Source organism: Galeopterus variegatus, unplaced genomic scaffold (assembly GCF_000696425.1).
Source record: "Galeopterus variegatus unplaced genomic scaffold, G_variegatus-3.0.2 Scaffold3088, whole genome shotgun sequence".
In the NCBI taxonomy this organism is placed as follows: Eukaryota; Metazoa; Chordata; class Mammalia; order Dermoptera; family Cynocephalidae; genus Galeopterus; species Galeopterus variegatus.
Window position 1 is genome coordinate 163989 of NW_007729199.1, and position 27061 is coordinate 191049.

The window sequence follows — 27061 nt, forward strand, 5'->3', positions numbered from 1 at the left end:
CGGTGCCAGCAATGTGCTAAGTAGATTCACTGGAGCCTTCAAAAGATCCAGCATGGGAAGAATAGAAGAATAGACAGATATTATTACATCTTCTTTTCATCTTTATTATTTTTTAGGTCACTTTCATTAGTGTATAATTTATGTACAGTAAAATTCACCAAAGTTTAATTTGTTAAGATGAGTCTTAACAAATAGAGTTTGGGACCACAACCACACAACCATAATCAGTATATAAAGTATTTTCTAACACCCCAGAAGTCCCATTTGCCATCATATCTTTCCCTACCCCTGATCCCAAGCAACCACTGATCTGCTAAGTATTGTTATATTTTTGTCTTTTCTAGAATTTCATATTAGCAGAATTATGTATTATAAAATCTTTCGTGTCTGGCTTTTTTCATTTGACATAATCTTTTTGAGATGCATATCTGTTGCATGTTAGTAATTCAGTCCCTTTTATTGCTGACAAGTATTCCATTGTATGGATATATGACCATTTGTTTATCCATTTAGCAGTTGATGGATATTGTTTCTTTCCAGTTTTTGGCTATTATTAATAAAGCTGCTATGAACATACAAGTACAAGTTTTTGTGCAAACACGTTTTCATTTGTCTTGGGTAAATACCTAGCAGTGGGATTACTGGGTCATGTGGTAAGTGTTTATTTTTTTGAGAAACTGCCAAACCATTTTAGTAGCTGTACCATTTTGCATTTCCACCAACAACGTATGAGAGATCCAGTTCTCCATATCTTGGCTAACATATTTATATATTACATATTTATAGTCAGTCAAAAAAATTTTTTTAGCCTTTCTAGTGGGTATGTAGTATTATCTCATTGTGGTTTTAATTGACATTTCCCTAATTAGTAATGATGTTGTACACCTTTTCCAGTGCTTAACTGTCATTTGTATATCTTCCTTAGTGAGGTGTCTATTCAAATCTTGTGCCTATATTTGAAATCAAGCTCTAAGAGTTGTTTTTATATATGTTCTGTATACAAATCCTTTATCAGATATATGTTCTACAAATATTTTCTTCCCAGCCTGTTGTTAAATATTCTGTTTTCTTCTGTTGAAGGGCAAAAGTTATAAATTTTTATGAAATTTAATTCATCAGTATTTTCTGTTGTGGCACACGCTCTTTGTGTCTTCTCTAAGAACTCTTTGCTTTATCCAAGAGCACAGATTTTTCTCCTATGTCATCTTCTAGAGGTTTTCTTGTTTTATGTTTTGAATTTATATCTATGATAGATTTGAGTTAATTATTTTTATGTAATGTAAAGAACAAAGTTCATTTTTCCACACATATCTATTTAGTTGTTGTAGTGCTCTTTGATGAAAAGATTGTCCTTTCCCCATTGAATTACCTTGGCACCTTTGTAAAAGATAAATTGATCTTAGATTTGTGAATCTCTTCATGAATTTTCCCCTGTGTTCCATGAATCTATATGTTTATCCATAAGCCATTTTCGTTATGTTTCTACTTCGTTTTTCTTTTTCAAAATTGTTTTGGCTACTGTAGGTCCTTTGAATTTCTATTTTAATTTAGAATTATCTTACTGATTTCTACAAAATTATTTACTAGGTTTTTGATTGGGATAACATTGGATTTATAGGTAAATTTGGGGAGCATTGACATTGTAACAACATGAATCTTCTGACATTCATTCTTTTAACATTTCTTTTATTACAGGATTTGCCCATATTTTGTTAAATTTATCCCTAAGAATTTTATATTTTTGATGCTATCATAAATGGTATTTTAAAAATTTCAATATCCAATTGTGTTTTGCTGGTATACAACTGCTTTTCGTGTATTTACGTGTGTCCTGCAATCTCGCAAAACTCACTTATTAGTTCTAGTTGTTTCTTTGTAATTTCTTTAGGATCTTCTGCAGGGACAATCATGTTGTTTGTGAATGAAGACAGTTTTACTTTTTCCTTTCCAACCTGTATGCCTTTTATTTTGTTTTCTTGCCTTATTGCTCTTTTACTTCTACATATGCCACAAACCCCACAATATATTGTCATTATTTTTGTTTTAGTAGTCAGTTATCTTTAAAAGAGATTTTTTAAAATGAGAAAAAAATATTGTTTATATTTGCCCATGTAGTTACAATTCCTGGTCCTCTTCTTTCATTTGAGTAGCCTCAGATTTCCAACTGGTATCATATTTCTACTTTTTGAGGAACTTCCTTTAACATTTCTCATAGTACTTGTCGGCTGGCAATGAATTATTTCAGCTTTTATTTGTTTTATAAAGTCTGTATTTCCTCTTAAATTTTGAAAGATATTTCTCCACGTAAAGAATTCTTGGCTAATTGTTTTTTTGTTTGTTTTCTTTTAGTACTCTAAAGATATCTTTCTATTTTTTTCTTCATTGCATGGTTTTTGATGAGAAGTATGCTGCTATTCTTTGTTTCTGCATTTTTTATGTAATGTGTCTTTTTTTTTCCTTAGACTGCTATTAAGATTTTTTTCATATATATACAAATCTTATTTGTCAATTAAAAAATAAAATTAAAAATTAAAAAAAGATTTTTTTTCCTTTATTACTTGTTTTTAGCAATTGATAATGGTGGCCCTTGGTGTGATATGTCATTATGTGTATTCTGCTTGGGGTTTGTTGATTTTCTTTAATCTGTAGGCTTACAGTTTTTATCAAATTAAAAAAATTTTTTTCAACCATTATTCTTCTAATTGTTTTTATGTTGTCCCTATCTCCTCTTTTCTTTTCTTCTTTCCTTTGAGACTCTAGTTACACATGTGTTGTGCTGCTTGATATTGTCTCCAGATAACTGATGCTTTGTTTGCCCCCCCTACTTTTTTTTCTTCCTGTGCTTCATTTTGGATAGTTTCTCTTGCTATATCTTTGAGTTCTCTGATTTTTTTTAGTTGTCTAATGTGCTCTTAATTTCTTTCAGTTTATTTTTTGATTCATTTATTGTGTTTTTCATCACTGGAATGTACATTTGGGTCTTATTTACATTTCTGTTTCTCAACATCATCAGGTTTTTCTGGAATATATAGAGCATTTTAAAAATTGCTGTTTAAGACAATTTTCTATTAATTCCATCATCTCTGACATTTTGGGAACTTTTTCTGTTTATTTTTATTTCCTAGTTATGGTTGTATTATTTGGCTTCTTTTCATGCTTGTCAATATATCACTGGATGCCAGTCATTAAGAATTTTGTGTGGTTAGTTGTTAGATTTTACTATATAAACTATATAAATTTTATGATGCATAGCTAACTTTCTTGGATTTAGTTGTGTTCTATGGAGGTTTGTTTCAAAGCTCTGTTATGGTGAGCATAGAAAAGACTTTAGTTTAGACTAATTCAGTCCTACTACTAAGACAGTGCCCTTTTTTCCTTTTTGGTGGCTGACTGGTATGGGGATCTGAGCCTTGTAAGGCTGTGTTCTAACCAGCTGAGCTAAACTGGCTAGTCGGCAGTGCCCTTTTTGAAGATCCTCACCCACGTGCCATGGATTACACGGTCTTTGTCCTCTGGCTGGGGGAGCACTGCCGGGAAGTATTCTGCTGGCTCTGTTCTGATGCTTCCTTCCTCAGTCTCGGGTGGTTTTCTCTCACGGGTGCACAGCTCAGAACTCAGCTGAAGTATCCAAAAGAGCCCTTCCCTGACCCCTGGGAGAAGGCTAGTCTCCCACTACAGCCTCTCCTGGATCTGTGGGCTCTCCCTTCCCAACACTGGCCACAGAGGTACTGAGGCAGGGTTTCGAGATTCCACCATGTATCTCCCCCAGCCGCTCTGAGAGCTCTCTGAAGGCACGTGACCTCAGTACCCAGTGTGGTATCTGACAAATAGTAGGTACTCAATAAAAGGGTTAATTATTATCCAATATTATATGGCTTTTATTTCCTTGTGTATAGTTAGTAAAGTATTATATAGTTAGTGTAGTAGGATCATTAATATTCTCCAATAACAACTATTCTTTAGTGGAACTAATTGCTAAGTACAGAGTTTCTTGAGGAATGTCTGGTTATTTTCTATTAACTTCAAAACAGCAAGTTCGTAACTCATGAAGTACATGGTAGTCCACAGAAGCTCTTTTGAAACCCTTGATCCTGTATGAAAAGTTTTGAATGTGTATATAAATGATATCTTCAGGTTCCAAAGCTATCTGTGACCCCCAAAGTTTGGGAATCACTGCTTTACACTTAGTTAATGTTTTCATGTCCACTCCAGGCTGGGTCCATGGGTGTTCTATAAATATCATTGGGATGAAAGCTGTATGTTCCTCCTGGGCCCTGAAATGCACTAATAGCTCAAACAACATGACTGTGGTCATCTGGCTTGGCTATAACCTAGTGTGTACTTGTAAATCCCAGGCAAAGATCATGTAGAGAAATGATGTGTTTGATTGTGCCACATATATTTTTTCTACAAATATGTAATTCTTTGTTAAAATTTTCTGAGTAACTGTTATACGGTGTAAATTTTTAATAACCTCTTATTACTAGGCTAACAGAATTAGTAGAGAAAAAAATGCAGTTAGTGTTTGAAAGAAAAGTAAACATTTAGGCCTGAACTTGTCATCTCTTATTTTAAATTCTTGTCAATTACCAACTAAATTGACCATGATTTGTTTTTTTTTCTGCCAGGTAGGACTCTGCTTTTTCCATACCAGTAGTGTTACTCACCGTCTACCTAGTTTTCAGTGTAAGGAACTGTAGGGACACATTTACACGTCTATAACAGGTGCTGATTAATCTTTCTGGAGCTATTGAGGCAGTTCTCTTGCCAAAACTAGCCTCAGGGAAGTCTTTGGCAGACTGTTTCTTTATCTTTATTCTTCTAGGTCAAAATGGAAAACTTGGGTGGGGGGAGTAGGGAAAAGGAGGGCTCTGCTAGGTATATTTCTCTATATTGTGCATAAACTCCACCCAGACCCTCTTTGAAACAGGCGAGAGTCCTCTTGATAATTGGATTTCAAATCCATGCAATTCCCTACCTGCCTTATCTTTTTAGGGATGGCCTCTTCTCCAGCAGGAATGCAATGAAGAGATAGATGTCTGCTTAATAGAAAATGTTGGTCATAGCAAGGATTCTTAAAAAAAAGATGGCTACATTTCTAAACCATTTTATTTTAACCTAAAAATGTATGTCCATATGCTGATCTTGTGATCTAAGCCAAGGCCTTGTCTTGGCACCTGGATCTTCTCCTTTCTTCTGTGTACCACACCAGAAAGGCCTCATCCTCATTTCCGGGTTCAGTATGTTAAGTGGTGTGAGAAGACTTGTGCTAAGCAACAGGAATGTATGTTCTTACAGTTATTTATGATGTGTTTGCAACATTTCCCACTTGTGTTACCCACATCTAATTTGACAGCTGTATTTTAGTAACTCATCTTTATTGAGTCTTTCTGAAGAATTCAAACTAATGTTCAGAAATAAGAACTTTCTTTTGACAGTCATATGTCATTAGTTTACATAATGTTTCACTAAGATATAAATGAGTAAAAAGGACAGCTGGCATAAATAGGTGTGGGAGTACAGATAACTGACTGTCTCTTCATGAGCAGGTCACTCCTGTGGGAATAGCTGAGCATGAACGTACTTCTGGGAAGGGCAGACTAGGTGAGTGACCAAGGGAGAGTTACTTAATCTCTCAGAGTATTGGTTTGCTCATTTGTAAAATACGGACGAGAATAGTCTTTACCTGGTTGAATTGGTGTGGGAATTGTAACGGCCCTGGCCCATTACAACTGCTCAGAAAATGTAGCCATTATTTTTATTATTATTGCGATCCCAGCAACTCCTCTTACCACTGTCATTCCTAGAGAGTAGCCCCTTAGCTATGTGTGTTCAGTGTGCCCTGGAATTAGTCAGTGTGTTCTACAGAGTGGGTGGAAAGATTAAGTTAATTCTGTGGTTGGTTAAGAGCTTCCTCTGTTTTGTTAGAGAGCATCCTTGGTGAAATACATAGCTCTAAAGTGAATTTATTCATTATGTATCTAATGAGCATCCTCTGTGTGCCAGGCATCATACTACTAGGCTCAGAGAATCCAACAGTAACTGGACACAGCCTTGCCCTCAGAGCTTCTACTGTAGAAGGGCTGATTGCAGACAAACAGTTAACTGTAAGGTAGCAGGAGGTCAGCATAGGTTGCCAATGTTGAAGGTGTGAGGAGAGTGGGCCAAGAAGGCTTTCTAGAGAGTCCATACCTAGCTGACACCCAGGAGAGAACAGGTGGGAACAGTATTTGCAGTAGGCCCTTGGGGATGTGAGAGCACCAGCAGTTCTGACAGACCAAAGCACGGGGTGCGTAAAGGGTGTGACCAGTGTTGAAGTGGGCCAGATCATGAGGGGGCCAGGTCCTGCGGGTCTTCATATGCATGAATTCACTTGTTCCAACTTCCTGATGGGGTAGGGGTGGGGTTTTATCCCCGACCTCAAGATGAGAACATGGAGGTGTAGACAGGTTAAGTGACTCACTCTGGTCACACAGCTAATAAGTAGTAGTAGGATTTGTTCCTGGCTAGGGGTGTTTGGCTCCAGAGCCCATGAGCTCAGCCATCCCACTGCATTGGAGGGAGGGGATGCCTGCATCAGAGGTGCAGGGAAGAGCAGGTTTAAAGAGAAAGAGGAAGGATGACTCATGTTTGGCCAGAGTACATTGGAGGAACCCCATGGGTGTTCCTGGGGAGGGGTCAAGCCGGTGTTGCTGGGCCAGAGGTATGGAGGGATGGCAATTGATGTCATGGGGTGGATGCAGTTGTCTGAAAACATTTGTGGGGGGAACATTCTGTCAGATTCTGGGTAACAGGGCCAAACTTGTTTTTCCTTGGACCGTTTTAACCTATTGCAGCAGAACTACATGGCTCCTTTGTTTACTTGCTTCTGAATTCCCCAGCAGAGGAATTGTTCCTGCTCCTGGCAGTTAGAGGTAACGCTTGCACTAGACAGTGCTAAAAGGAAGGTGTCCAGTTTTTCTTTTTAGCTCTGGTCCTTGTTCTTTTGGGGTTATACAACTGCCCATCTCATTTTAGGTGAATTCTTAAGTTTGCATCTCTTAGAGGCTTCAGCTAGAAGGGGCCGCGAAGGTAGAAAGCATTCCACAGGCCATGTCCTTGCTCCTGTGACAGTTGATGCATCCTGAGTGTGGGTTTTTTTTTTCCTTCTTCCCCTATAGATGGATTTGAAGACTATGGTCCAGATTGTGACAGCATGAGGTTAACGGCCTTCTTGGACATTCCAGGCCAGGATAACCTCCCCCCACTTACTCGCCTGGAAAAATATGCTTTCAGCGATAACATCTTCAATCGGTAAGCTCAACGAGTCCTTTGCATGTTGACAATCCTCTGTTGTGTTTGATTTAAACTGACACTTACACTTGTGGCTACTTCTTTCTCTGTGACAACTTTGAGCAGACCCATGGATGAGGTGGGATATGGGCTGTCTCCAGGATGCTGGATTCTGTGTGAATAGCACCATTAGGCTTTTCCATTATTTTGATTAGCCTTTTCTATTATATTTGTTGCTGTTTCACTAACCATCTAGTAAGCCAGGAAGGAAATGGTGGTGAAATTCATGGTGTGTAAGTGATTAGGATTGCTGACTCGGTTTCTTTCACATACGTAGTACTCAGAAGTGAGCTGCCTTATTTAATTGAGAAGTCGTGAGAGGCATCAGTTGGAAGCATTGTCTGCTGCTTTGGTTTTTGGCTGTGCTGTGCTTCTGTGGCTTCTGTGGCAACTTTTCCCAACCTGCTCTGTTGTCACTCCTGGTGCTGGCAGGGTTCGATTCCAGGCTCACACTCTCTTACTTTCAGCAGATGACCTTGATTCTTATTTCCTGAAGAAAGCTGTAAGGCATCGCTTTCCATTTACAGTCTGCTCTTGAAACTTCCCTGAATCTGAAAGCATTTTGCCATCACATCTTAGAGGGCAAGTGTCTCTTCTTGCTCTGCCCCCTTGACTGGCCCTCAGCCTCTGGCTCCCTTCCTCTACTTGGTACCTCACCTCCTTCAGGTATGTCTTCTTTGTTTCTTCGCCTGTTACACAGGCCCCTTCCTTCCATTTACAAACACCAGCTCGTCTGTCATTCTAAACTGTCCTCTGAGTGGCTCTAACTTTTTTCTTCCTTCTATATTCCCTAACTAACTACACTGCTCTTTTGTAAAGACTAGATGATACTCATTGAGTCTCTTTCTTTACCTTCCATTCACTCTTTTTAAAAATTATATTCTATGCCAAACATAGGCTAAGACCTTTACATCTGTTAAATCACAGAAGGCACGCAATGATGGTACCAGGTGAGTTCCATTATTATCCCCACTTTACAGATAGGGAAACAATGGTACTCTGAATGATGTCTTTTGATGAAAGGTTCTTAATTGGAATGTAGCTCACAATTTATCAACTTTTACTTTTATGGTTAGTGCTTTTTGGGTAATAAAAGAAACATTTAACTATCCCCAGGCCACCAGATATTCTCTTATATTGTTTTCTAGAAGTTTTATTGTTTTACCTTTCACATTTGGATCTACAGTGCACCTGGAATTACTTTTGTTTGTGTATGTTATGAGGATGGGGGTCAGGTTTTGTTTACTTCCATATGGAATCCAATTGACCCAGCACCATTTATTGAAAATACTGTCTTTTGTCTATGTTCTGCACTGCCACCTTTGTCTTAAATCACGCGTCCACATCTGGACTTTCTAGTCTGCTCCTTTGTCTATTTATCTGTCACTGCAGTAGTATGACGCTGTCTTCATTACTGTCACTTTCTCATCAAAGTCTTGGTGTCATGTACAGTATGTCCTCCTACTTTGCTCTTCAGTATTGTCCTGGCTGTTCTTGGCCCTTTGCATTTCCAAATACATTTCAGCACCAGTTCATCAGTTTCTGGAAGAAAACCTACTGGGCTTTTCATTGGAATTGCATTGCATCTATAAATCAATTTGTAAAGAATTGACCTCTTTACAATATTTAGTCTCCCAATCCTTCCTTTTTTTAAAGATTTTCTTCATTTTCTCTGTGTATGTGTGTATATACACATACACTTAAGAGGGTACTTCAAAAAGTTTGTGAAAAGATATGTATAATCTTTCAATTCTATTTTTCCATGAACTTTTTGAAGTGCCCTCATATACATGTGCAAATAATTATAAAACTGTAATACATAGTTTTATGCTGTAGAGATCTGTATCTTGTTAGATTTAGTTTTAGGTATTTGACTTTTTATGCTAATATAAATTGTGTCATTTCTTAAGCCTTCTAATTGTTGCTGATATATAAAAATGGAATGAATTTTTATATTTTTATTTTGTCTTATTGATTATGCTAAGTTCGTTTACTAATTATACTATCCTTCCTGTGGATTCTTTTGGGTTTTCTATGTACTACAATGATGTTGTTTGTGAAAAATGATCGTTTTATTTCTTCCTTTCCTAACAACCCTTTATCACCTTAAGGAAGCTTGCATTTTTAGTTTATATTTCTGGTTTGCTAAGAGATTATTTTTAAATTTAAAAAATAATTTCATACTTAGAGAAAAAGTTTCAAGAATAGTAGAAAGAATTCCTGTATAGCCTTAAATCAGATTCACCAGTTAACTTTTTGCTATATTAGTTTTATAGAAAAGAGAATGCTCTTTTTCTTTATTTTTACATTGTTTTCATCTGAACCATTTGAGAGTAGGTTGTAGATGCCATGTTGCTTTTCCCCTGAACACTTTACTGTGCATTTTTCTAGGAACAAGGACATTCGTCATTCACTCATATAATCACAGTACAGTTATCAAATTTGGGAAATTTAACTGATGTAATACTGTTATCTAATATACAGATATTAATAAAATTTTGCCAGTTGTCCTAATAACGTCCTTTATATCGGTTTTTGTCTGCCTCTGTTTTTTAGGTCCAGAATCCCGTGCAGTGCCATGTATCACGTTTACTCTTCACGTTTCTTTAGTCTTCTTTAATCTCTAAGTTTCTCAGTCTTTCTTTGCCTCTCATGATATTGACATATTTGAAGAGTACAGTTCATTTATTTTGTAAAATAAATTTGGTTTACTAAGAGTTTTTTAAATCATCAATGAGGTCTGAATTTTATATAATGCTTCTTTTACATCTATTGAGATTACCAGGTGGTTTTCTCATTTAAAAATCTTTTTAAAAATTTTCTTTAAAACTTCTTTTATCGTGAAATATAACACATACAGAAATTGGATAAAACATACATATAGAGTCTAAGGAAATTTTATGAAGCGAATGTCCACATAGCCATGTGCTCAAGTCAAACAATTGTATGTTGCCAGCATCCCAGAAGTTCTCCCCCACCTTCCTGATCACCACGTCCTCCTTACCAAGGAATAGCCACTATCTTGGTTTTTATGTTAATCACCTCCTTAATTTTCTTCCTAGTTTTAGCACGTAAGTATCTACCTCCAAATCATATGATTTAATTTTACTGTTTTTGAACTTGAGTTATGTGAAATCATATAGGATACATTACTTTGTGGATTTTGCATGTAGCTTGAATTTGTTCCTTTTGTAGCATTTGTATGCTTACATTTAACCATCTACTATTAGAAAAGTTCAAGTTTTTTGACTGTTATGAACAATTTTGCTATGAACAATCTTGTATATGTATCTGGGAGTGTATAGGTATACATTTCTATGAGGCATGTACCCAGGAAAGCATTACTGTGTGATGATGTATGCTTATCTTCTACTTTAGTAGATAATGCCAGTTTTCCAAAGTGGTTGTGTCGGTCCACACTCTACCTTTGCCCTGCATTTTATCTGCCAATTGGTATTGTCAGATATTTAAATTTTAGCCAGTCTGGTAGTATGGTAGTATATGTAACGATATCACTTTGTGATTTGAATTTGCATTTTCCTTTGAGTTTGAACACCTTTTCACATGTTTGTCAGACATCTGTATTTCTTTTTTGTGAAGTGCCTATTCAAATATTCTGTTGGGAAGATAGGGTGAAGATGGGTTGTCTGTTATTCTTTATTGATTTGTAGGAGTTCTGTGTATATTCTAGATTTCAAACCTTTTTGAGTTATGTATAATCTTCCCTCATTCTGTGGCTTGTATTTTAACTCTCTTTATGGTATTCTTTTGGTGACCAGAAGTTATTCATTTTAATGTTAAATTTATTGGCATTTTCTTTGATACTTAGTGCAACTTGAAGCTTCTGTCTCTGTTCTTTTATATTGCTTTAAAGGCTTCAGGTTTTTTTCACCCTTAGTTCTATCATTTATCTGAAATTAATGTTTGTTTATTGTGTGAAAGATGGGTCCAGCTTCATTTTCTTACTTGTCACAATAGCATTTATGAAAAGCGTGTTCTTTCCCCACTGCTCTGGAGTGCCACCTCTGTCATAGTACAGTCTCTGTTACTGAACAGTGTTTGTCTACACTCTCTGCTATTCCAGTGATCTGTCTCCTCCTTAGCCAATACCACGGTGTCTTAATTATTACAGATTTGTAGTAAGTCTTGATATTTGATAGAGCAAGGCTTCCCTCCTTTTTCTTCTTCAACATGACTTATTTTCTTGGTCCTTTGTGTTCCCATATAATTTTAAATCCAGCTTGTTGGATTCTAACATAGCAAAACAAAACAGAATACCTATTGGAATTTTGATTGGGTTTATGTTGAATCCGTAAGTCTATTCATATAATATTGGAAAATATTGCCCTCTTTACAATATTTAGACTTCCAATGCGTAAACATGGTATATCTTTCCATTTACTTTGTTTTTCTTTAATGTACCGATAAAATCTGATTATATTCTCTTAGAGGTTTTGTGCTTTTTTTGCTGATGTATTTTAAGGGAAATCTAGGACATCATATTTTATCCAGTTAAGGACTTAAAACAAGTCTAACTACACTATCATTATCACAGTCAACAAAATTAACAATAGTGCCCTCCATCTATGTCCAATTTTCCCTGTCTCAAAAATGCTTTTTTATGATTGGTTTGTTTGAATCATGATCCAAATAAGGTTCACACATTTCAGTAGGTAGTTGTGTCTCTTAAATCTCTTTTTATTTAGTCCCCCCCCTTTTGATCTTACATCTCTTTTAATCTCTAATGGTTTTCTCTTTCATCTTCTCCTATATCATTTGTTTGTTGAAGGGGTCATTAGTCATAGAATTTTTCATGTTGTAGATTTGGTGGTCATTATTCTCATGGTGCCATTTGTTCTTTGTATTTTCTATAAACTAAAAATTATATTTGGACACAATCAGATTCTGCTTCAATTTTTTTTTTAGAACAGTACTTCATATGTTTTTTTGTGTACTTCCTATTACAAACATCAGGAAGCAATGTCTGGTTGTCCCACTTTTAGAGACGTTAATATTGAGCAGTGGGCTCAGTTGTTTGATTCTTTCATTATAAAATTCCTCACCAGCCTTTCTTCTGATGATTTTAGTGGTCACAAATAACCATTGCTTAGATGTGTTATTTTATTATGGGTCGGAAAATGGCAGTTTTCTTTTTTTGTCTGTGAGATCTGTAGTATGGCCGCATTTTCCATCCTGTTACTTGTTATTTGTGCCTTTTCTCTGTTTTGTTTTTCCCCTAGATAATTCTTACCAGAAGGTTATCAATTTAGTTATCTCAAAGAATCAAGTTTTGGCTTTGATTCTGTATTGTATGTGTGTTTTCTAGGTCAATAATTTCTGCTTTAACCTGTACATTTTCTTCATTCGAGTTTTTTTTTTGGGGGGGGGCAGAATTTCTGTTCCTTGTCCTACTTCCAGTTTTTTATTTTTTTGACCTTTCTTTTGTAGTATCTGCATTTTACATTGTACATAGATTTCCTCTCAAGTACTATATTAGCTGCATCTTCAAGTTTTGATACATAATAATTTTTGTTACTTCCCAGCACTATTTTTAATGTCCATAATAATTTCTCCTTTGAATGATGAGTTACTTAGAAGTATATTGTTTAATTTCCAAATATCTGAGGATTTTCCAGATATCTTTTAGTTACTGATTCCTAGTTTAATACTTTTGTGGTCAGAAAACATATTTTATATTATTTCTCTTTTTTAAAATTTGTGGAGATTTGTTTTATGGCTCAGAATATGTTCTGTTTTGGTGAACTATTCCATGTACACTTGAGAAGAATGTGAATTCCAACATTTTGGGGTAGAGGATCTTGTAATATCAATTAGGTTAAGTTGGTTTAAAACATTGTTCAGGTCTTCTCTATTCTTATTTATTTTCTGTCTACTTGTTACTGAGAGAAATGTTGGCATCTGCAATGTAATGGTGGATTTATTTATTTTTTGTTTTAATTTTTGTTTTATGTATTTTGAAGCTTTAATGTTGGGTGCATTCACATTTAGTATTGTTCTGTCTTTTGAATAAAGTGATCTCTTAATCACTGTGAAATGTCCCTCTTTATCCCTAGTAATATTCTTTTTTCTGAAGTTTCCTGTGTCTGATATTAATATATACATATACTCCAGCTTTCTTTTAATTAAAGATTGTGTGGTATATTTTTGTTCATACTTTTATTTTTAACTTGTCTTTGTTTTTAAATTCAAAGTGTATTTATTGTCAAAAGCATACAATTTGAACTTGCTTTTTCATCCAATTTCACTGTCTCTGCTTCTTAATTTGAGTGTTTAGATCATTTACATTTGATGTTACTACTGATTTGGCTTATTTAAATCTACCATTTTGCTCTTCATTTTCTAATTGTCTCAGCTGTTCTTGTTGTGTTCCCCTTGCACGCCTTTTTAAAAAGCATCTATTTTATAACTCCATTTTATCTTCACTATTGGCTTATTTGTTATATCTCTTTCTTGACATTTTTATTGGTTGTTCTAGGGATCATAATAGACTTTTTTCATTTACCCCTTTGTGTGCAATGCAAGATGCAGCATGAGAGCCTATGACATTCACTCCTACCATTTCCTGTCCCCCGTCTTTTGCGCTGTTGTTTTCCTACATCTTACTTCTACGTGTGGTATAAACCACATAGTACCTTGTTACTAAATTTGCTTTGGGAAGTCAACTATCTTTTATTTATTTTTTATTTTTTTATTTTTCTTTTTTTGTGACCGGTAAGGGGATTGCAACCCTTGGCTTGGTGTCGCCTGCACCTCACTCAGCCAGTGAGTGTACCGAGCGTCCCTACATAGGATCCGAACCCGAGCACTGCTGTGCTCCCAGCGTCGCACTCTCCTGAGTGAGCCACGGGGTCGGCCCCAACTATCTTTTAAAGTAATTAAAAGTAAGAAAAATATTTTTTATTTTTGTTATCATTCTTTACCATTTTTCATGCTTTTTATTTCTTTTTGTAAAATGTTCATTTTTTTTTTATTGCCATATAAAAGTGAGCCATTTTCTTTCTTTATATTTTTTAAAAAATTCACAAAAATAATATATACTTGTTGAAACATTTAGCAATTTCAGGAGTTTCCCTCCCTCCTTCATTACAGACTTGGTAATAGCTATGAACAGTTTGGTGTATATCCTTCCAGATTTTTTCCTAAATATTTATGCATGTGTTTATGTTTACACGTATTGCACATGTGTTTGTGAATATAATTTGTGCTAAGGAATGGGTTCATCTCATACTGTATGTAAAATTCCTCACCTTGTTTTTTCTTTAATGTATCATGGACATCTTTCTAATTTAGTGCATATCTAGAGGTACCTTTAAAAATGGTTGCATAGTATGCCAAGGTATAGGTATATCATTATTTATTTATGCTTCCCTCTATTGATAGACATTAGGCTGTTAGCAGTTCTTATATTGGAAAACTGACGGCTGACACTCTAGAGGGCTTACCATGTGCCCAGTACCGTGCTGTGAGCATCCTACACATGATCTCACTGAATCGCTGAATCCTCCAACACTCTCCTTGAGCAGGCAGGGTTAATCTCTTTAGAGGGTCTCTCTCCTCTTTCATCTCATTAACATAGCTGACAGTGAGAAGTATTGAGGCTCATGCTTTTGGACTCTGCTCATCCACTATGGTCTCTTCAGGTCATTCCATTATAAAGCAGCCAGGTTTTCCAAAGTGTTGGTTCCCAAGTACCAATTTGAGTCTTTAGCTCTCTCCCATTCTGTATTCACTGTGGTGGATTTGTCCCTGCCTCAGTGGCCCTCTCTTATCCCTTTCCTCTTTTTCCTTAAGAGGGGAGGTCCCTCGTTACCACTTGAGGCTGGATGCAGATTTGTCTCTGTTCTATGGCCCTGGAAGCAGATTGGGGATCTTAGTTGCTTGATTTCCTAGGGGAGGCCAACATGAATGTGGTCCAGCGAAATGTAATCATTGGCTTTCTCTATGGCATCTGTTTTGACTTTCCCAAACCTCCTGGCTGCCAGATCTTGACCTTTCCTCTCCGGGGTGGTGTAAGTCTCTCCATGGACAGCTTGAGTTGATGGATTTCTTCCTGTAGTATGCTTGGCCAAAGGATTGCCCCTTTGAATTCCTCATTTCTAGTCATTTTTTCTTGCAAATCAAGGTGAGTTTTTGATGTCAGTTAATTCTCTTGATGCATACATGGCCAGAAATAATGTGCATTGTTCCTGGATTGCCAGTTGCTCAGGGGAGCAGACGGAAGCAGGCAGGGGCCCCTTTCCACTTGCTCAAAGGAAGGTTTCAGGAGCTCTGGTTCCTCCTCTTGCACACTGAAGCCTCCAGGCCACCACCAGCCATTGCTGATCGCCTTGACTTTTCCCCTCATTGGCATCTTTGTTTAAAACAGCTTCATTGAGTCATATTTTACATGCAATAAAATTCACCCACTTTAGGTGTCCAGTTGGATGAGTTTGGGTAAATGTACACAGTCATGTGACTGTCACCATGATTGCCTTGGAACATTTCTATCACAAGAAGTTCCCTTGCTGGTTCCTTCGCAGTCAGCGCCTCCCTCTCTGCCAGAAGGAGCCAGGGCAACCACTGACCTGGTTTCCGATGTTTTCAAAAGGTTTTGCCTTTCCTAGAATTTCATATAAATGGAATCATATGGTATGTAGTCTTACATGCCTGGCTTTTTTCCTTAGCAAAATGCATAAGAAATTCATTCCTGTTGTTATAAATAGTTCATTACTTTTTATTGCTGAGTAGTAGTCCATTCTGTGGATACTCTGCATTTTGCGTATGCATTCACCAGGTAATGAACACTGGGATTTTTCCATTTTGTGAGCATTATGAATAATGCATATAAACATTTGTATATAACTCTTTGTGTGGACACATGTTTTCCTTTCATTTGGGTAAATACCTAAAAGTGAAATTGCCAGGTTGAATGATAAGTGTATACTTAACTTTTTGAGAAACTGCCAAACTTTTCCAAATTACCTGTGCTATTTACATTACCACCAAAAATGTCTCTGGGTTCCTGTTGTTCCATATCTCTGCCAACACTTGGTATTGTCATTATAGTTTTAGTTTTTCTAGTGGTTGTAGTGTTAAGTAAAGTATCATTGTAGCTTTTCTTGGGGTCTTTTTATTTTGTTTTGTCTTTAAGCTTTTTATTTTTATTTTTTTTAAATTTTTTAAATTTTTTATTTTTTTGTCCTTTTTGAGACCAGCCGCACCGTGCTCAGCCAGTGAGCGGACCAGCCATCCCTATATAGGATCTGAACCCGCGGTGGGAGCGCTGCTGCGCTCCCAGCGCTGCACTTTGTCTTTAAGCTTTTTATTTTTATTTTTTTTTAATTTTTTTAATTTTTTATTTTTTTGTCCTTTTTGAGACCAGCCGCACTGTGCTCAGCCAGTGAGCGGACCAGCCATCCCTATATAGGATCTGAACACGCGGTGGGAGCGCTGCTGCGCTCCCAGCGCTGCACTCTCCCGAGTGCGCCACGGGCTCGGCCCTAAGCTTTTTATTTTGAAATAATTTTCAATTTACAGAAGAATTGTACAGATAGTACAGAGAGTTCTCTTATACCTTTTACCCAACTTCTTTTAGTGCAGTGGCTCTCAACCAGAGGTGATTTTGCCTCCAAGGGACTTAAGATGACATCTAGAGACATTTTTGGTTGTTACATCTTGGGGAGTGGGGAATGCTACTGACATCTAGTGGGTAGGGGCCCAGGATACTACTAAATACCCTACAATGCACAGGACAGTCCCCACAGCAAAGAATTACCTGCTCTTAAATGCCTTTAATGCCAAGGTACAGAAACCATGCTCTAATGTTTATGTCTTACATAAACATGATACATTTATCAAAACTAAGACGTTAACATTGGCATTGGAACAATATTATTAACTATAACTTTTACTTGGATTTCACGTTGATTTTCTTTTTTTTGCTCCAGGATCCCATTCAGGGTACTACTTTGTATTTAGTTGTCATGTTTCCTTAGTCTTCTCCAGTCTGTGACTTGTCTTTTTCATTTTCTTGATGGTATGATTGGGGAGCAAAAGTTTTTAATTTTGAAGTTCAGTTTATCTATTCTTTACTTATATGGTTTGTGTATTTAGGGTCCTAGAGAACTTCACCTAACCTTAGGCCACAAAGATTTTTCTGTTTTTTTTTTTTTTTTTACCTTTTCAGGAAGTTTTATGTTTTAGCTCTTACATTAGATTTATGATCCGTTCTGAATTAATTTTTGTGTATAGTGTGAGGTAAGAGTCAAAGTTTGTTTTTTTCCCCAAATGAATATCTATTTATTATAGCACCACTTTTAAAAAAACCAAACTGTTCTTTCCCTGTTCACCTTTGTAAAAAATCACTTGACAATAGATGTATAGTTCTGTTTCTGGACTTTTACGTTGACTTTTATCTATTTCTTCTTGCAGTTCTGTTGTTTTTTGTTGCATGTATTTTGAGGTTCTATCATTAGGTACATAAACATTTAGGATTATTATGTTTTCTTCATGAGTTTACCCCTTTATCATCATGAAATGAAGTTCTTTATCCCTGGTGATATTCTTTGCTCTAACATCTATTTTGTCTGATATCAGTGAAGCTACTCCAGCTTTCTTTTGATTATTGTTAGCATAATATATCTTTTTCCATCCTTTTACTTTTAACTTATTTGCATCTTTATATTTAAAGTGTGTTTCTTGTAAGCAGTATGTACTTGGGTCTTGCTTTTTTATCCATCCTGTCAGTATATATATTTAACTTATACCTTGCAGTGGTATTTTACCTTTTCATGTGTAGTAAGGGAACCTTATGTTAGCTTGCCCTCATCTGTCCTCTCCTGGTCTTTATGCTATTTGCGTCATGCGTTTTACTTATATATATGTTTTTTTTTACTTAGACATTCAGTTATTTCTTAAAGAGATTTAAATAAGATAAAGCTTTATATATATATACCCATATAGTTATCATTTGCAGTGCTCTTTATTCCTTTATGTAGATACAGAGTTCCATCTAATGTCATTTTTTTTGTGCCTTAAGGATTTCCTTTTTATCGTTTCTTGTTGTTCAGATCTGCTGGTGATGGATTCTATCCATTTTTGAATATCTAAAAGAGTCTTCATTCCCTTTCGATTTCCTTCCTTTGGTGCTCCAAGGCCAGCCGTAGTTCACATTGGCTTCTGAACTTTTGAGTCCATTCTTTCAGAAAGCCCCACACTTTCAGGGTACCTCCTCTACTGATCAGAGGAGCCGTTTGACATACTCTCGGGGTTAGCCATAGCAGAGATCTTGAAGTTTCTTTATAGTAGGTCTTCAATAGCTTGGATCATGCTTTTGATGGGATGTGGTCAGTTGGTCCTGCAGTGACAATCACGTTTTCTCCCCTAATGGCCAGAGCTTCCTCTGTTTGGAATGCCTAAGTACACACAACTCATTTGTTGCTTGCCATCTTGCGGGACCCACCTTCTCCTTTCCTTTGCTAAGTCCAGCCCTGCTCCTCAGCCACAGGCTGACTTACTCTTCTCCTGTATGTTGCTGCAGGCTCCGTGAACTAGGGTGGCTTTTCTTTCCTTTGGGTAGCTGCCACCACCAATTCTATCCCACGGCCTTTGGTTGTCTCTACCAAGGCTGACTATAGTGGGATGGGGTTTCCCCAGCTCGTCCTCCCCATGCTCCCCTCAAAACAAGTACTATAGGTCCTTCTTACTTTATGGCTTTTATGACTAATCAGCACAGGAAGATGGGAAAGTAAAAATAGTAAATGTGGGGAAATGTCTGAATTTTAAAAAATTCCCTCAAGGCCCTTATGATCTGTAGACCCTCATTCAGTCATTGAGAGGGGGACTGGCTGCCTATTTGGGCCTTTTCTTTTTGCATTTATTGGTCAATTAATTCCCTCCCACTGTCATGGGGCTTTTCTTCCATGTCTGTCTAGGCCTGAAGAGTCATCAGAAAAGAAGAAAAATGTTTTCCCTTGTTCGAGGTGGACAGTTTCAGATGCTGGTGACTGCCAGACCGGAAGATACGCATTCCTATTTTAATCCACAGTGGAATGGCTGTCTTTGGATGTTCCTTGCTAGTGTCTGTCCTCCTTTTGCTCCATGGTGGTTATCTACTCTCAGCACAGTGCCTGAACCTTAGCAGTCCTTCAGTGAGTGCCGCCCAATAACCATATAGGTCATTTCTTGTCTCCATAGTCAGATTATTGCCAGAGGACTACTTGATGTCTTCCGGGACTTCAGTAACAAAGAAGAAGACTTCTTAACAGTAATGGAGATGGTAGTCAGATTGTCTGAAGATGCAGGTTTGTGTAATTATGGTATAATTTTATTTTTTGTGCATTTCTAAGAAATTATATATAACTAATGGTAGCTGATTTGAAAAAGCCCATTTATCAATAACCTTTAAGCAGTGTCTAACCGTGAATGGATTTTGTCATGAAAAATGGGTGTCTTATTTGGATATGACTCAAATTATTCTTATTTTAGAAAATTAGAATGACTAATGGCTATGAATGCTATTTTTCCTGGCAGTTAGGCCTTTTGTACTTGTTGAGTTTTCCCAGACTTTTGGTTGATAAGAAATGCCAAATCAAAAGAAGTTCTTTAGATTAGAACAGTCCCAGTCATTAGTTTCCCACACCTTTGATCTTTGTGAGCTAATCTTGATTTTTCTTTCTCTTTCTACCTCTTATAATTGCTAATGTGGAAGAAAAGCACATTGTTGTATGGCAGACACTATGACACTGTCTGCCCCCTAACCCCCCAAACACAGTAAAGATGAGTAAGACAAATGAATGGTGGGTTGCCAGTGCTGACAGTGGCTGTGTGACCCCCCTGTTCCCCACATTCATAATGAATGGTGAGCAGCTTCAGAAAATTTTGGAAATCTTAGGCCTTAGAATTTTATCATTTTAACTGAAAATAGAAAAATAAGCCTTCCATATAGCTCCCATATTAGTTTAAAATATTCATAGGAATATGACACAATGCTTTTAAAAAGGCCCATGTGGATGTTTTGCGTCTTTAAATGGATTCTCTTTGTAAATGAGTCACCATTTACAGTTCTGCAGCAATTATATGTTTGTGTTAAATTTAATGTGGTATATTGGAGCTAGAGCTACTCTTTTGTTTAATGCTTTGCCTTAGAAATAATTGGGATTTGTGGATTGTGGGGGATGCATTTATGAAAGAATTATTTATATTGTATACGTTCTGGCTGGAATTTAAATAAGCACAACCCATAGGTCTGGCATATAAGCCATTAGTTGTAATGGCTTTTGGACGCTGGCCCAGCATGCAGACTTCTCGCTCCCCCTCGATTTATATATGGCTTGTTATAATAGAGTTGTCATTCTCTCTTCTTTTTATGTTTTTATATTGCTGTATAGCTTATTAGCTTTTTAAGCCTGTCTGCAGCATAAATACTCTAAATGGGAAATGATTTTTAAACTGCATTTGTCTAATTTCCTTGATGAAGTATTTTAGTAAGAAAAGCTAGAAACTATCAGTATATACTATATAAGATGCTTGGCTTATTTTTAATATAATTCTTTTTTTATTTTTTATTGCTGCAGAGCCCACAGTGCGGACTGAGCTGATGGAACAGATTCCTCCTATTGCCATTTTTTGGCAAGAAAACAGATCAGATTTTCCAGTGGTGTTCTCTGAATATCTCATACCTATTGTAGTGAGGTACCTCACAGATCGAAACAATCAGGTTTGAAAAATTGTAACCTTAAGGTCTCTTTAGCAAATTCTCTTTAGTCTTAAATATTTTAGCTGGTATTCTTAATTTAGAAAACAGCTTCTTGGAGTTAAGCGATTCAAGAACAAAAGGTCTGTCTGTGTCCAGTTCCTCTAATCATGTAGGAAGATAGCACTCATTCTTATTATCATGTTTCTTTTTTTCTTTAACTTTTTATTATGGAAATTTTCAAACACACATAGCAGTAGAGAGAATATTAAAATTAATGCCCATGTACCTCTTTACCCAGCTTTAACCATCATTAGCATTTGACCAATTTTTTTTCATTTACCTTATGTAGATAAAATCCAACCCTGATAAAAGCAATTCCCAGACTCTATATCATTTCAACCGTAAATACTTTGTATTGCTCATAAGAAATGAAGACTCTTTTAAAGAAAACATAACAATACCATCATTTCAAGTATAAAAATTATCAATAGTTACTTAATATCATCTAATATCTAGTTATTGGTCAAAATTTCTCAGTTTTCTCATAAATATGTTTTGCAGATTCTGTTCAAATCAGAATACAAAAAAGGTCCAGACATTGAATTTGGTTGATACATCTCTTAAGTCTCTCTAAATTTTTTTTTTTTTTTTTTTCTCCTTTTTGTCTTTTTTCGTGTCCGGCAATGGATCGCAACCCTCAGTGTCATGCCCGTACCGGACCGGGACCGGCAAAGGGATCGCAACCCTCAGTGTTGCGCCCGCACCTCACTCAGCCAGTGAGCAGGAACCGGTCTATATGTGGGATCCGAACCCTCGGCGGGAGCGCCGCACTGTAGCAGTGTGCCATTGGGCCGGCCCAAGTCTCTCTAAATTTATAGCAGTTGTCTCTCACCTTTTTTTCCTCTTGCTATTTATTTGTTGAGGAAACCAGGTCGTTACTCCTATAGAATTTCTCACAATTTGGATCTGGCTTATTGATTGCATCTCTATAGTGTTAAGATGTTTCTCTGTTCCAGGTATTTCCTATAAACTGGTAGTTAAGTCTAGAGACTCAACCAGACTCAGACTTTCTGTTTTAATCAGAATCCTTTGTAGATGTTGCTGTGTTTTTCTGCTGCATCAAATCAAAAAGCACAAACGCTCTGGATGGTTATCTTTCTGTACTTGCTAATTTAGTTCCTGGATGCAGGTGTAGTCAGCCTTGCCCTTTCATGCAAAGGTCCCCATCAGCCTGTGAGCAGCTGCTGGTGACCATCGCCTGGATCCAGTATTTCATTAGAGGTCGTAACATTCTGACACTCTAATTCCACCACCATTCTTATCAACTATTTGGTAATCCTGAAAACCTGTTTATATAGGAAAGACAGGATAAATGCTTTATTTTTTCCCTTTCTTTACCAGTTTCCAGAATAATTAGTTGATATCCTAATAACCTACAAAGGTTACCAATTAGATTTTAAAAATTTGTTTGAGTATTAATATGAACTCTTGAATTTTAAAATGTTAGATATGTTTCAGTCTATTATAGTCATTATTCTTTTTGATGATCAAATTGTCCCAGCTTTGACCAGTGGGCGCCCTTCAGGTTGGCTCCAGAATCTTTTTGACATGACCCAGTAGACCTTGAAGTGCACTTCTTCTTGGTATCAACTGTTTCTCTAAGGACCCCAAAGGTTCCTTGGTTCCTTTATGAAGAAGATATAACGAGAAACCAGAATGTGGGTACTAGGAGTACTCATTGCTGTGAGGTTGACTGATCATTGCTTTTAGTGACAAAGCAATTTTTAAAATTTGTTTTTAATCAACAAATAATAATTGTACTTATTTGTGGGGTACAGAGTGATGTTTTGGTACACGTATACATTGTGTAATGATCAAATTAGGGTATTTAGCATATCCATCACCTCATACATTTATCATTTCTTTGTGGTAAGAACATTCAAAATCTTCTCTTCTAGCTATTGTGAAATATACGTTACAATATTGTTAACTGTGGTCACCCTACTGTGTGATAGAACTCCAGAACTTATTCCTCCTATCTAACTGTAACTTTGTATCCATTGGCCGATCTCTCCCTGTCTCCCTCTCCCCTACCCTCTCCAGCCTCTGCCAAAAACATTTTTTTAAAATAAAAATTTCCTATGAATTTATATTGATATTTCCAACTCAAATTTAGGATTATAGGGCCTTTACTTAACTTCTTTGATTTTATATTTGTATCTTTTTTTCCTCCTACACAACATAAATCTTGCTTCTTAAGGACATTAATGTGCGTGTGTGTATCCAAAATAAAAATTCTAATATTATTACTGACAATATGACAGGATTACTGAATATAGTCTAAGATTTCTTCGCAATTCCTTTTGTTTTTAGGCCACATCCCACTAGAGATGCACAGTCATACTCATGCTACTGTGTTTTAAAGTCACTTTATTCACATTTATTCATTATTTATTAATGATCATACACAGTTATGCTCTTTTGTTTTCAGTTGTTTTTTATTTTTAGAAATTGCTTCAGCTTTTACATTCAGGGAAGTCTGACTTCCATCCCTTTCCCTCCTACTTGTTCTCTCCTTCCCCACAGGAACTATTTCTTTTAGGTTTTAGTTTGTTTCTTATCTTAAAGAAAACACACACACCAGTAACAACTCTCAGGTTATGTCCTTGTATTCTGCACCCCCATGTCCCTTTCTCAGAGGCAAGGTGCCTGCCCTTCCTGCTGCTCTGTAGCTTACTTTGTCCTCTGCGTGGTGTGTTCTGGAGACCAGCTGGAGCAGTCTGTGCAGGTCCCCTACACTTCTTTTCCCGCAACAGAGTACTGCACTGGGGGACAAAGTACCGCTTATGGATGGATATCTGGGTTATTTCTAGTCTTTGGCCACCTTAAAATTGCTGAAATGAATAGCCTTGCATCATTTCTACTTGTGCCAGTGTATTTTAGGGATGGCTTTCCATCAAGGGTCAATGTGTTTAATTTTTAATGATGTACCATGTTTTCATTATTGTTATTTTCAAGAAATTCCATATTTTTTCCTTGATCCAAGCATTTTTAAAAGAGCTAACACTCATTTTTAACTGTTAAACGGTGTGACAGGATTAAATGGAGTTTTCAAAAAAGGAAAAAAGTCATCCTATTTCCACTCTTCCAACACCGGTATTTTGATTATTTTTGCATTTTCTTCTCTAGGTGCTTACACTTTTTCCCACATAGGTCTAATCATAATGTGATACATTTTCTTCCATTCGTTCATTTATTCTGACAGTTTCTGAGTGCTCGTTATGAGCCAAGCACAGGGCTTTCTGCCTGCGGATAAAGAGATGAGGAGGACAGATGTTTTTACCTTCAGAAGGCTCATCTGTGTGTTGCAGACATTCTACTATGTTTCTTCATAATCTTAATATTTTTAATTTTGTTGAATGCTTAGATTTCTTGCAGCTTTTTTGTACTGTAGATGCAGTGAGCATTGTAAAGAATACAGTTTGTTCTTCTATTGACTTTTCATTTTCCTTTGGACACATTTTTGGAAATAAGATTATGCTGGGTCAGGGGATTTGACATTTTCTTGACCTTTGTCATATTTCATTGCCATATATTCTGTTCTGGAAGGGTGGAGGCAGGAGTGTGGTTTTGATCGCTGAACCTGACTTGGTGCCTGACACCCTGTCTGTGTTGGCTAAAGAGCTGTACCAGGGGACAAGAGCAGGCGCTCCCTACCATCAGCCTGGTGCATCTGGTAGGCACTCCCTACCATCAGCCTGGCCACCCCAACCCCTCTGCACCCACACCTGCAGTAGCTCCCTGCCCTTAGGGTCTTCAGAACTGCTGTACTTCTGACTCCCGATGATGGCCTTCCACTCTCTGACCACAAGTTGCCCTTTTTTCTTCTCTCCCTACCCTGAGCCTTCTTGCCCTGGAAGCCACTGGCTCCATAACCCCATAGTCTGCCTGCATCTACTTCCTGTTCCTCCTCAGCTGTCCCTCTCTCATCCCACCCTTTCAGGCCCTTCCCTGCCATCACCCTCCTTTTTTTGTCCCTTTAGCCAGTGTGCTTCCACCACACTGGCTCTGCCTCCCAGCCCCAGCCCCTGGCTTTGCCCACTCCTAGCTGCTGAGCTTGGTGGGAGGGAGTCCCATTAGGCATTGTTCGGTGCTGTTGCAAATTTATGGGTTCCAGTCGCAGCTGGACTTGCAGCGCTGCCTGGCAATCCCTTTCCTTGTCCCTCATCAGCTACTTTTCACATTATATCTGGCAGCTCTCTCAGACCTTTGCCACTTTCATCAGGCCTCCTCACCTTGCCCTGCCATGCACTAAACAGGTGACCTTGCCTTTTACATCACGGAGAAAATAGAGGCCTTCAATCTTCATCCCCCATCGCAATGAATGGAACCATCGTTTGCTTTATTCAATTCCCCCAAAGCCGCCACCTGTGAACCTTCAGAATCTGTCCCTCTCACTTCCTCCATCCAGGTAGACCCAAGGTATGTCTCCTTTGTTTCCATCATAAATGCATAGCCCCTTGAGGGCACCCTCCTCTCTTTTTCCATCATCTTTAAAAAGGAAAATATGATGAAATCTTATCTTACTGAACCTTCTTCAGACTATTTAATGCCTCGGGGCTCAGCCCAGACTCCTTCTGGGCCACTTGTCCTATCCTGCCATCAGCTCTGGAGGCCTCTGCCCATCTCTCCCATTCTGCTGATTCTGACCTCCTCTTTCTACGTGGCCCCTCCTCTCTTTCTCCTGTCTCTGCCTCACTTTAACAGAGGCTGACCCTTCCAAACATCCGCAGTGGGCACCGCTGGGAGTGCCCAGAGGTCCCCGATGGGTTGGGATTCTTAATTTGGCAAAGACTCAGGTGTTCTTGCATCTGGGAGTGTGTATACAAGGTCCCAGCCAGCCTCTGCATCTCAGGCCAGACAGCTCTTCTCTGTTTGCCAGCAGGTACTTTTCATGGTCACTGAACATGCAGTCACTTGCATGGGGCATGTCATTATGTTGGGGTGACGTCAGTATCATTGCTAGCACTACTGCTGCCCCTCACAGCAACCATTTCTGGAGCCGTTGCTGTGTGAGAGGTACCCTGCACCAGCACTAGCATGGCTTATGTCCTCTGCTCTTTCCCACGACCCTGTGAGGTATGGTTACACTTGTTAATTCATTCCTGTCCTAGCAGTGAGTATCTGAGGTGCAGACAAATGTGGTTGTAGGTGTTGGGTGGGGGCTGGGCTGGAGAAAGGAGACAGGCTGGATGTCAGACCTAATTTCATAAGGCTCATCTGTTGCACATTTTGGGATGGTGAAGACTCTTCTGGATATTGTAAACAAAAGTTTCTTTTCCATTTGGGACTGTGAATCTCAGATTGTAAGAACTGGGTCTTATTTTATTTCATTTTTTTCATCTCTGTGCCCTAGCACAGTGTCTAGTACCTGGTAGAATTTGGTAAAGATTTGTGGAACTGAATCAGGTGCAAACTTGCCACTTTGTGATATAACACATTTGTTCAGCAGTCCTGAGCCAGTCCCCTGTGTCTCAGAGGAAGGGACATCCGACCTTCTTCTCAAGCCTCAGGTCTTCATTTCGCTCTGTGGTCCCATCTTCTTGTCACATACTTGCTTATTTTTCCAGCTCTCTCACTGGCTTTTTTCTTTCAATTATAATCATGACTCAGTCTTCCTCAACCTTCTGTTCCCTGGCCTTGACCTGGAGCTCGCCACCCACTCCTCTTCCTCCTGCCAAGCTTCTTGTGGAAGAAGAACCTCCACAGCCTCTCCCTCTGGACTTTCATTCAGGCGTCAGCTCCCTGTGCTGAGGTTGACGCTCCTGGAAGCCTTTGATGGGTATCTTGCCATGGGCTCAACTAAGCTGCTCAGTGTCAAATCTAATGCTTTTGTTTTTTTCAAAACAAAATTTTCTTTTTTTTTTTGGCGACTGGCTGATATGGGGAACCGAACCCTTGACTTTGGTGTTACAAGGCTGTGCTCTAACCAACTGAGCTAACCGGCCATCCCCTTAAAACAGAATTTTCAAT

At 37.8% G+C, this 27061-nt stretch overlaps 1 protein-coding gene across 1 annotated transcript in view; it reads left to right on the forward strand.

Moving 5' to 3' along the window:
- The window catches only part of LOC103599779 (serine/threonine-protein phosphatase 4 regulatory subunit 1-like), a 78855-nt gene that overhangs the window by 18012 nt on the left and 33782 nt on the right, over positions 1–27061 (forward strand). Inside the window, exons 2-4 of the mRNA XM_008583949.1 lie at positions 7161–7293; positions 19528–19634; positions 20907–21049. Of these exons, the coding sequence (XP_008582171.1) occupies positions 7161–7293; positions 19528–19634; positions 20907–21049 (383 nt within the window). The remainder of the gene's footprint in view (positions 1–7160; positions 7294–19527; positions 19635–20906; positions 21050–27061) is intronic.